This window comes from Athalia rosae, chromosome 7 (genome assembly GCF_917208135.1).
Source record: "Athalia rosae chromosome 7, iyAthRosa1.1, whole genome shotgun sequence".
Lineage (NCBI taxonomy): Eukaryota > Metazoa > Arthropoda > Insecta > Hymenoptera > Athaliidae > Athalia > Athalia rosae.
In genome coordinates this window covers 15,488,205-15,500,291 of record NC_064032.1, presented here as the reverse complement: position 1 = coordinate 15,500,291, position 12,087 = coordinate 15,488,205, and the positions used below count along the sequence as shown (strand labels likewise).

At 36.7% G+C, this 12,087-nt stretch overlaps 1 protein-coding gene across 11 annotated transcripts in view; it reads right to left on the bottom strand.

The window, feature by feature from the left end:
- LOC105689699 (serine/threonine-protein kinase mig-15) overlaps positions 1 to 12,087 on the bottom strand; it is a 33,692-nt gene that overhangs the window by 9,202 nt on the left and 12,403 nt on the right. For 3 of the 11 annotated variants that reach the window (XM_012406897.4, XM_012406903.4, XM_048657927.1), the window contains 12 exons: positions 9,304 to 9,348; positions 8,906 to 9,188; positions 8,592 to 8,803; positions 8,254 to 8,482; positions 7,707 to 7,949; positions 7,167 to 7,345; positions 6,455 to 6,475; positions 5,791 to 5,976; positions 5,066 to 5,169; positions 4,326 to 4,402; positions 3,889 to 3,980; positions 1,701 to 2,411 (listed from right to left, as the gene is read on the bottom strand). In XM_012406897.4, the coding sequence (XP_012262320.1) occupies positions 1,701 to 2,411; positions 3,889 to 3,980; positions 4,326 to 4,402; positions 5,066 to 5,169; positions 5,791 to 5,976; positions 6,455 to 6,475; positions 7,167 to 7,345; positions 7,707 to 7,949; positions 8,254 to 8,482; positions 8,592 to 8,803; positions 8,906 to 9,188; positions 9,304 to 9,348 (2,382 nt within the window). The remainder of the gene's footprint in view (positions 1 to 1,700; positions 2,412 to 3,888; positions 3,981 to 4,325; positions 4,403 to 5,065; positions 5,170 to 5,790; positions 5,977 to 6,454; positions 6,476 to 7,166; positions 7,346 to 7,706; positions 7,950 to 8,253; positions 8,483 to 8,591; positions 8,804 to 8,905; positions 9,189 to 9,303; positions 9,349 to 12,087) is intronic. The other 8 variants (XM_012406899.4, XM_012406900.4, XM_012406902.4 and 5 more) reach the window with 8 other exon arrangements.

The following is a 12,087-nucleotide window of genomic DNA, read 5'->3' as shown; positions in this document are numbered from 1 at the left end:
CAACATATCACGTTTCAGACAAAACATGTACCTATAGCTATAGCCCAACACAACACGTATAACGCATTAACATAACAATTATATCGGCGATGCATCCTTGTGCCATGCACGCATAAAGCATGCTTCCGATGAAATGCAGCATGCTAAAGGCAATGCAATTGTAATCGTATTTTTGTTGGCAGAACAGCGTGGCTTGGCATTGTCCTCTACGTCTAAGCGTCATGCAACAGCTGCTAGATCATCGTTTTTTTTCCTTTCTTTTTATGGTTGTTAAAACCTGTCGCACATGGTGTTTCTACACCCGACATATATTATTCTCTTCTTTTCTTCCATTTGGGAGCAATTTCGAATCGTTTTTCAAAATCTTTTCATTATTTTTTTTGTCTTTTAAACTTTAATTATTTTTAATTGATGTTCCATCAACTTCGCAGGTCACGATGCCATGCATGGTCGTAAATAGGTCGTTTTTACATTTGTTAGCACAAAACACATTGTTATTTTTTTTCACACATAGGTCCTTATCGTTCTATGAAGTTTGTCTGCTTTTCATATTACATTTGAGTCTTATTAGTACAGTCTGTTTTGACATGTATCGATGGTGGTGTGTGATAATATTTTTTTGTATAGGTCACAATAATTTTTCGCAGGATTTTGGTTTTACGTTTACACATGTGTTAGTAATCAAGTTTGTTTCATATTGTTTTCGTCTTGAACCAATCACAATTTATTGTTGCAATTCAATTATTCTAGAGAATAACGATTATTCTATTTGTTAGTTTTCCTTTTGTTAGCAGATAAGTTGTTATTAATTAAAGATGGTATTTCGCATGAATCTCATTACGATCAATGTTAATAAATTCGATTATCTTTCGTTTTGTGGAATATAACAAACTGCAAAATATAAATTTCATCGACAAGAAAGTCTTAGTGGAAAAAAAAAAAGAATTTCCATAATTGATATTTCAAAAATGATTTGGTATATGAAAATAAAAATTCTGTTGGAATGCCAAGATTATCCATTGCGCAACGAATGAAAATACAATATAATGTATTAATTCAAACCGGACGAGGAATTAATCGCGCAGCATAAAGTGATCTTGTCATTTGTGAAGATTTTTTACAGAAACTTGAGAATTTTATAACATGGGACGTGCGGAAACAGTCGCCTATAGAACGAGACAAGTTCATACGTATATTCGTAGTTATGAGTTTTGCAGAATATAACATTCAAATTGTATCAGAACTAGTAGAAGCGAAGAAAAAAAAGTACAGAGAAAAAAAATATGTAAAAAAAGGAGAAATAATTATTCCCTGGTCAATTTATAAAGGTATCTATTGTGAACTACGTATAATATGCTCCCAAAAAGTTCCATGCTGTTATTCCCACAAAACCAGTCTCAAAATCATTAGAAAATTGAACAGAATCAAGACGGCATTTCGGTATAGAAGAACGGCGTCACTCCTTACAGAATGACGTAACGTATCTAATCATGGGAAATACCCAAGAATATCTATGACGTATCGATGAATTGGAATTGACCAAACAATCGATCAAGGGTGTGCCTAAAATTGGAGCGTAGCTGACTAGCCTCTATGCTTTTACTGAGACAACTGATGGTTCATGGCGTTTTGGTTTATACTATGAAGGAAAGGGGTGTATAGGTTTGGTATTTCGGTAAGGCTGTGGCGTGGGGACTGACCTGGGTGACAGGGCTGTATTCGCTAGCAGTGGTGCTGGCCGTTGATTTTATTGTGCCTGTATCCGACGTATCCAATGGTCGAGAGCTGCGTCTCCTCATTTTGTCAGCTTCGCGGGAGAATCTAGCTTCGACATCTAGTCTTCTGGCCTCTAATTGATCTCTCAAATCTTGTCTGTTTCTAAAGACAATTTCACTCTCAGTCTTTTCCCGCCTTGGTCTCTGAGGCCTCTCGCCAAACGAAAAGTCAGTAAGTACCGGTTCACCACTCATGCCACTCTTCTTCCCTACTATTCCAGCTATGCTTATTTCGCTACCCCGTCTGTTGCCACCGGCAAATATGCTCGGCTTTGCATCAGACTTTTGCAAATAAGCGGAGTGCCTGGTCGATGGGAAGAAGTCAGAATTTTCTCTTCTGAATGCTCTGGTGAATGGTCCATTGGCGAGTTTCGAATCGGATTCTTGACGTCTATGAACTGGTTTGATTTGATCAAACTTTTTCTGAGCCACATCTGACCTTTTCAAGGTTCTCTCGCTCGACGAGGAAGATCTTTCTTCGCTGCTGGACTTGGTGGTTACTTCTTGCTTCATTTTGTCCAGCCTTTCGTTAAATCCTTGGAAGAAGCGGGTAAAATCCCACTCCTTCAAGAGCAACTGCTCGTCGATTTCGGACCGTCTGTTGTTTCCCACTTTATCGTCCGGCTGATTAAGTTTCTACGTGGGTGACGACAGAAATGACATAAACATGCATAATATGTGTGTATAATGTATAATAACAAATACAGGGAGTGTAAAGTATCACTTGGCGTTCAAATATTCATTTCAGGCATGAACCGACGATGTTAACTTGGTCAGTGATTGTATTATTGACGACATGGCGTGGTGAGATGAAATTTGAAAACCAGCGAACACTGAACACCCCCATAAGTGAATACTAATCTAAATACATGGTGACAATTGTTGGCACATATATAAATAGCTATAGTCACTTGGGTGATGTGACATTAATGGACAATGATGTGAAGTGTGGGCCTTCAAGCACATGTCACGTTGTCTTGTTTGTGAAGCATGAACACCGAGGCAAAGTGCTACTGACATTTAAATTACGCAATTATCATTAACACACATAGCTACTATATAGATGTATGATCTGATCCGATCCTGCGGATCGATCATCGTTATTATTTTTCTTCCAACATAACATACGTGTTTGTACGAACCAGAAACGAAGGAAAAGAAGATACGTCTTTTTGAAACAAGTTCTTGCAATCGGCTGTGTAGAAATATCATGACAAAAAACGAACCTCCGATAATTCCAGAATGAGATACGTAGTAGCATTATTGAAATGATATGAAATTATGGAAACGTAATATAAGCCAATGGACCACCCTAAGTTACAGTTTTGTGATAAGTTGTTATTGAAATATCTTGATTTTCCTTCATGTACTATGATAAAGTGCTCTAATTTCTTGTTGGAAGAAACAAAGGCCTTGTTATTTGTTTCAGATTATATAACACAGGGTATTCGTTACACATTTAAATAGCCAGTCAAAGCGCTTTGTGAAGTACGAACGACCATAGTCAAAAGGCCGACCAACACATTTACACGTACATTTAAATATGCAACTGGTTTGGAATTTTTATCTTCATATAAAATGACGTATCCAAGCAGCGTGACTATCGCAACAAATAATTAACACAAGTGTAGCACATAAATGGATAAAATAATCACATCGACATTGTGCAACTGTAGTAAATTCCACCATAGCACACTAATGATCCCGACAAAATTGAAAAGATAAAAATACGGAGATTGAAAAAAGTAAGAATTCCTCAATGGATAAACTCTGCATTAAAAATCTGCAGATGCAAATATTTCTGACTAATAAATAGAAAAAATTTAAATGAATTATTTTGTCTTTGAAACTATTCGAGCAAATTCAAAGTTTATGCATATTGAACGTGTTTACGATTGGAAAATAAAATAAAAAATTGCCCTCATTAAGCAGCAGCCACTCGATTATGGTCATTTTTGTAAAAAGCACTCTGATTCATTCAACTTGACGAAAATTATTACAAATACTTGTACCGTTAAACCAGTAAGGCCACGGCTGTAATAACAATATGTCACGGTAATAAATAATAACTACGATCAGGACTTGCAAGTAATTTTTTCAAAAGAGTACTCACTCTTTGTATTACTAGGGTTCTGTCTCCTGATTCTTCATCATCCGGAGTAGGTGGTAATGGTCTGTTGGGTGCACCACCTGAATATAACCAGCCTTTCAAATAGGTATACTTGATTATATGAAAATACGTAATCAGTTGGTTTCACAAAAAAATTTTATAAGAAGCCAAATAAATTTAATGAATTTTCATTTAGAAGTATGACAAAATTTTCAAATGTTCCATAAGAACTAGCAACATGCAACGAACGTCGAGTAATTTTTAAATGGCTATGGTCATGACGAGGATTTAAATGTAACGATATAGTTTCATCATCAGGTATAATTCAACCCAGCTTTATATGTTTGATCACAATTAATTCCAATGGAATTGTCCATATTTGATCATAAATCAAACGTAAAATGCAACTGAATTAAAATTGAATACAGATGAATTCTCACCTTTTGGTTTACCTTCGTGGTGCGAGTTTTGGGCATTATGTGACGAATCTAGCGGTCTGTAAGGAGAAAATTCAGGACTGGAGCAACAAAAATTAAGAGCAGGATATTCATGAGAGGATATGTGATACGAACGGTGTGAAAATGATGAAGGTGATGAAGTAAATAAAAATGAGGAGGGAAAGTGAAAGAGCGTGATTAGTAAATGTTTACATGATTAGCGATACAACTGTGCATTGAAAGCAAATGATTTGAAATCGGATTCATCAACCCCAATGATTTTCTTGCTGCTAAAAGACGGTCTTTAATGTTCTCTGATCGATTGCATACGATGTATCGAAGATCATTGGAGATCATGTTATTAAACATTGATGAAGATTGTTTCAAGACTTTGCCTTCGACAAACAGTTGATGTGTCATCGGTTCATTATTGCGCTAAAAGTTTTGGCAAATAACTCTGAATCCTCTTCGTTCAAATGTATAACAGAATGAATATATGAAAAATTGACGAAAAAAAAAAAATAATAAATTGACAGCTTTATCACCTCGGTATGCCTGACCAATTAGACTAATTGGTTGTTGAGAATATGAGTAAAACATTCCTCTGATACAAGTAATTCCTTATGCATGACTTCATGTAAATTATGAGAAATTATTCAGTTGTTACTAACAATGGTTGAAAATTCTATGGTGTCAGAATAATAATGAACCAATGGCTAGCGATGAGAGATGTGTGAACTTACAGTGGTTTTGGGGGATCACTGGCAAGTAACGTGCCATCATTTCGTAGATTATTTCCAGATGCATCTTCGATATCATCGTCACTGTCACTTTCAACCGACAGTGCCTGAAATAATATTCTTTATAATTATTATAAGTCTAATACCCTGTGATTTTTTTTTATTTATCCACATGTTCTCATGTACTAGATCATACGGGCATAATTATAACACAATCTGTTGCAAGCGTAGCGTTTTTGAGAATATAGCGCATTACATGATTTTCTCAAGCGGTATTTAAAAATTCAACCTATATAGAAGAGAAAATGTAAAACAAAATACGTCAAGCTTTATGATTCGAATGAGAAATGCAGGATTATCCATAAGCAAAGTGAATATGCCTAGTCAAAGAGAAATTTAATTGAAATTTACAATAATTTTTCTTTGACCTTGCAGCTCCAAAAAAACAAAGCATTTATTGTGGTTGGGAATCTTGCATTTTTGATAAACGTATGCCTGATTCAAGATACAAAAATGCGAAAATTGACAAGCACAAATCTGGTAATCAATGTAATCATTGAATCGTTGAATGAGGCGTAAAATCATCGAAATGATGGATGTGATTAGACTTTCAATAAAATTGTGAGGCAATTTGTATGAAACTTTCCAACCACAGAATCTTCAATACTATAAAGTAATGAATTGTACTGATAAATGAGTAGACACGTGTTAATACTTTTTTTGTTTACCTGATCGAGAATACTGGAAGATTGTTGAATCTGTTTGCTGTTTTGATCATTGGCAGGTGCTGAGTTGGATGCTGACGTGGACGCAGGCGGTGCAGAGCCTTTGTGTTGTCTATTTGGCCTTGGCGGAGCTTCAGGGCCCTGTGACACACCAAGCTCGTTGAGTTGAGCAGCCAGCATGTCCAAGTCCTACCACCCATACACATACAGCCCTGTTAGTCACTGCCTAGATACCTCCACATGTATGATCATGATCTACATTCAGTATTTTATATGTTTGTTAGTTTTGTGATTGTTAGGATGCTTTTATCTGATTGATTTCTTGTTGGTTAATAAAGCTGCCTGAATCTCCTTAAATATCTATGGGTAGTTTAACAAATTTTGCACACATTGTTTTCACACGAAACATGAATGGTCATTCGATGAAGAACTGTTGAACAACAGATCACTGACGTAATTGAAAAAAAAAATGAATGTGTGAGTAATTCAATGCTCGAAATACTTATACAATATCATATCCCACTATAATTTCAATGATAAATAATTCGAATAATTTAAATGAAGCGTAAACCATAATGAGATTGTGTGCGGTGGGTAATAATTGTTAGAGGTGAGTGATACTTTGGAGGAAAGTAAATAAGTGAAGATATAGGTGTGTCCATCTTACCTCTGGCCTCTTCGGCGGCGGCTACAGTACAAGAACATGGAAAAAAACAAAAACCAAATACATTCCAAAGCTGAACACAAGACGTGTTACGTGTATTCTGTGAGCGCTGCTAAAATTGTTTTCATGAAACGAGGTGTCTTGTGCAAAAAGAATACAGTGCCAAGTGTCACCATAGTAGTTTTAAACTTGGATGTTTTACCAGTCAATCATCAATTTGACCTAAAAATGTTGTTATAGAATTAACAGCTTTTATGAAACTACCAATCTACGTGAAACTCAAGACCTCATAGCGGTGAATATCGTCAGCATAGCTTTTGTGTTCAACTGTCTATGTGTGATAAAAAGAAAGCCCAAAAACGGCAGAAAAAAGTAAGCAGGTCAGGAGCAATATTTTTCTATACTAAACATAGTTTCAATTCAAAATAAGGTTTCCAAATAATACTCGGGACATGTTTTAACTTTTATGGAGTAGTGGAACATGTCTTGGCAATTGCCAGCCAATAGTATTTTTAACAATAGGATATTCATAGTAATATCTGTTTACTAATTGATGTAATGAGCGCAATGCCCAATTATAGATATTCATGTCAGGTGCACGTAATGGCAGAGTGACAGAAAATCAATTGAGATCAGACTACCCAAAAATCTCCACTAAGAAACCTCGTTCACTACGACTCACTCTAAATAAATGGAATGAAGACTACAAACTCACCATGGGTTTGAAGATATGACTGTTCCTTTGTGACGCTGATTGACCTCCCGATCCGCCACTACCTCCGCTGGATGGGGCCTGATGATTAGAGGGCGGTGTAGAGACCTTATGGGGTTGTCTTGGATCATCACGAGGTGTCGGCGGCAAAGGCCGAGAGGGGGGCTGTGGGTCTGGCACCACTGCAGGTTAGAAGGAACAAATACCAAATTCATGCACAAATATCACACAAGGAAAATCGAGTGTCTTATCAGTTGGGTGTAGGATCTTCGAATATTTTTGTTCAAAGTCGTTATCAACCGGAACTTGTAATATTGAATTCAAAGCTTACAATTCTGACATGCTGCCAAATAAAAAGATGGATTATTCATGCATAAAAAATTTTTTGGCAATGTTCGATTATTTTCGACTGAAATTGTTTGTGGAAATCGACGTATATTCTATAACTATGAGGCTATTCGAGTGTTGAAAATAAATCATAATATCAAATAATGGTTATGCATGCATCAATTATTAATACTCAGTAATCTCAATACGACTTACCGATGAGTCTGTGTGGTATGGCAGGACGAGCAGGTGGCCCTGGTTCTGGAATTTCTCGTCTACCTTTGTCCTTGGCAGGAGGTTGCGGAGCATCTTGAGTGAGCGTCCTTCCTTCCTGAATCTGTTGGAAGTTACGCCTAAGTGTATCACCTCCAGGAGCTTGAACTATCGAAGAAGGTTCGCCAGCCAAAGCAGACTCTTCTTCCTCATTCTCGCTACCGCTATACCTGTAATCGTCTCGTTCTGCAATCGTTGAAAGAGAATAATTAATCAGAAGCAATTACGAATAAGGTGGTTCAAGAATTTTCATCACGTGCATGCAGAACGAATAGAGAAGATACACAATAAAATAGCGAAGTTATTGATAAATAATTTCGTTAACAGTTTTCGTTGAGGCTATGCCGATGAGATTGAACATACTTTATAGGTCAGCAGTAAAGATCGTCATGAGCAAACTTAATCTGCAGTTTGACCGATCGTAAAATCCTACGTCTGAGCCTGGTTGCTAAATATTGACCGATGGCACGATATACGTGCATGAAAGTACCTTTTTCTTGCTTGCGTTTCTTGCAGCGATCAATGTGGTCCTTCAATTGGATTCTCACTTGCCGCTCTGTGGGCTGGTCCCGAATGAAAGGATGTTTCAACAGTTGCTCTGTGTAAGGCCTTTGATGATAGTCTTTGACAAGTACTGTCTCAATGAATCCGTGAAACTTTTTTGCCCATTTTTTGGACTTTAGTCTTGGAGGTGGATTTCGTGGGATCAAAAATAATGCCTGTAAAAGAAGATCAAATTTTATGAACCAGCAAACCATGATGTAACCCACTCAGTTGCGATTGCATTTCCGATATTTGTTGGGAGATTTTCATCCAAACAAAACTCACCCTCATAGGATGAAGGTCGCAGAGCGGAGGCTGAGACTCTGCCATTTCTAGAGCAGTGATACCGAGGGACCATAAGTCGCTTCGGTTGTCATACGTTGCATCAGGATTTTCATCACAGGCAATTACTTCTGGTGCCATCCAATATGGAGTACCGATAAACGTGTTTCTGCGTCCAATAGTACGGTCTAACTGTGCGCTCACACCAAAGTCAACTGAAATTGAAACAAAAGCCATTAGAAATTTGCAAAAAAAAGAGAACGAAAAACGTTTTGCATCGCAATTTCTACAATGCATCAGAGAAAGATGAGGATTACCTAATTTGACTTCAGCATTGTCTGTGAGCAGGACATTCTGCCCTTTAATATCTCTATGAATAACTTTATTGCTGTGGAGATAGCTGAGACCCCTGAGTATTTCTCTGGAAATATAGGCGATCCATTCTTCTTTGAGGCTCTGACCTTTGGTCGATTTTACCAGATCAGTAACAGAGCCTGCTCCGCAGTACTCCATCACCAACCAAAGCTGGTCATCTTTGCCCGGTGGTGATTTCTTTATGAAAGCACCATAGTAGGTTGCTATATTCCTGTGATTTGAGTACTGGAAAAAGAACCAAACAACGTTTATGCGTCGCATTGCAATCATCTTCCACATTTACAGACAAACATAAGGCTGAACTGAACTCTACACAATTGTAAAACCGTGTACTGCTTACCCGCTTAAGCACATTTATTTCCAGTTTTATTTCTTCCTCTTCATCCTGCAAAAAAAACAAAGACACAAACATTAGTGAAATATATAGGAATGATGTTGAAATTTAGAGATCGATCTCTATGTCCTGTTGATTCGAGGATCACGAGTGCTTCTCTGGATCCAATTGGCATAATGGTCTGATTACACCGGGTGCAAACAGTATATTAATAAAATCTCCAGAGACTGATCGGATAAGGAAACTTGCCAGGTAGTGCCAACACCGATGTGTCAGATACTCTCATCAGTCAACATACTTCAACGCTACGATTTAGTACTTTGAGGTCAACAGTTGCGTCTTATGGAATAATCATTCATACTCGAACCTGCATGTGTCTGATGATAAATTGAACGACAATAAATGACTGAAGATTAACGAGGTAGTTTGGTAATCAATTGCAGATTTTTTTCTTTCATTTGTATATTTTATGTATACGAAAGTTTTACCCCGCTGCGCTGTGTACAGACCCTATTCTAATCATTGTGTATATGGTAATATCTACAAGAATATTTGATGATTTAATAAGGTCGTAATGAATATTCATGTCTGGATTAGGTGAACGTAAAACGAGCGTTATCTGGTGACACCATCTAGACAGCTGCTGCAGGAAAAAAAATTTCTCGATTGAGGCTAAAAGTAAGAAGAATCTGTTCGGTTGAAGGAAAAACGAAACGAAATATGTGGAATACCTGCAGAAAACAAATAGGAGAGAGGAAAAAAAACTATGTAGCAGGATCGTGAGAAACGTGTTCTTTTTTTCAATTTGATCTATAAAATGGTCCGCATTCGTTTTTCAATATGAAATTTATATTCAAGCTTATTTTCCAATAACCACTGAATTATACAATGAAAGTTTTACACGTAATAATTAATCGGATTAAAATTGTGATATAACAACCCAATTCGATAATTCTGGGCAAACTCCTAATTTTTGCAAAATACTCGTACATGGTAATATTGAAAGAGGAAAACAAAAAGAAAGAAGGCTGTGGTATTTCTCACACATTATAGATACACGTCCGTGAAGAAAATGAAAAATCGAACAAAAAATTGTATAAGATAAAAAGAAATTAAGATCAAAAATAAAGTACCCAGTAAAAAGTAGACGGGATAGACTGAGGTAGGGAAACAAAGGGACATTAAATAACAGAAGCTCACAAACGAGGTATACGAGGGGATGAAGTAAAACGAGGAGCAGAAGAAAAAGAAGAGATGAAGGAAATGAAAAATAAATAAAAAAAATTTGCGGCAAAGAAAGAGTAGGGTGGAAGAAGAACCTCGAAACTGGTTCCAATCTATGAGGTGTACAAGGCACGTTGCAAGAAAAGAGTAGCAAAGAAACACTGTAAGATGCCGTTGGTGAGTTTTATGCTGAAAGAATTTCTAAATTTTTGAAATTTTGAAATCGATTAGCCGCAAGAAAAAAACTCATCCGTTTATTCGTCGGGATTCGTTCAGTTTGCAGCCTACGCAGTACGTAGCGTGCATCATAAATGCATATAAGTAAGTATACCTATCTAGGTATGTGAAAACTTTATAATGTGCTTAGAGACTTTTTGCCTCTTACTCGTGTTCCTAATCTCCTTCTATTTCTCGTATTCATTTTTCTTTTTCTCTAACAACACTGTACGCATACCTCATTATACACGCACTGCATTAGAGATAATTTACATAAATGAAAAATGAGGGCAAACACAAGTCATCGTTTACCAAAAAAGTAGGTCACGAACAAAGGGTAATAAATAGGTTTTTGAGACTTCAAAAAATTAGGAACAAAGAATTTTTCCTAATTTCATATTAAAAAATTTCGACTCACAGTGAAAGCTGTGCGATTTACGTACAATATACAAATGTGTAGAGTTTCAAGGTTTCGTGAACAATTTTTTAGCTACATAAATACTAAACTATTTCCGTTTTTCTTCTGGTAGATTGTGAGCTAAAAGTAAGTCGTTTTGCCATTAGCGACTAGCTGCAGTTTAAGTAGGATATGAATGTTATACCTCTCGTTAAATGTCGGTATGTATAATATAAGTATGTGTATAATTGATTACATACACGGATTACCTGCACAGCCTTTCCCGCAACTTTCAAGACTTGACTCGACTCGGAATCGAATCGAGTCCCAATCCCGATTCAATTTAATTGGTTTAAAAAATCTTTTCAGTATCACGGTTGTTCATGTATCGTGGATAACGAGCTACGAGCTTACCTACCTATGTACGTACCGCGCGTGTGAGTAAAACATTTTATAAGCTTATACTATATTTATTCACCGGTGCATCACGATGCACGCCATAAAAAGACACGTACCTGTATTTGAAAGATGAAGAAAGAGAATGAAAAAAATAGGAGTTTATACAAAGGTTAGAAACAGGTTATATCTTTCGTACAAGTTTCTGTGTCACTCGTGTCACCGATAGCTACACACACATCTGTATAAATCTATGTGCAATATTCTATGTTTGTAATTATAATTTACGGTAACAAAACGACCCTCGTCATTTTTTATTGGGTTAAAAATTTAATCAGGTGACACAGCGTCGTCCCTAAAAATATTCCCTGAGTTTTTCGATTCCCTGATTGTTTTTTTCTTTTCTGTTTTCTAAAAAAGAAATTCAGTTCGCTCTATCGGCGTGATGCGTATTTTCTAACGATTCTCACGTTGCCCAATAACGCGGGAAAAGCTGTAAAAAAAAAACTTTGCATGGAAATTTAGACCGTATCGTACCACTCCTAGGTTCCCTCTGT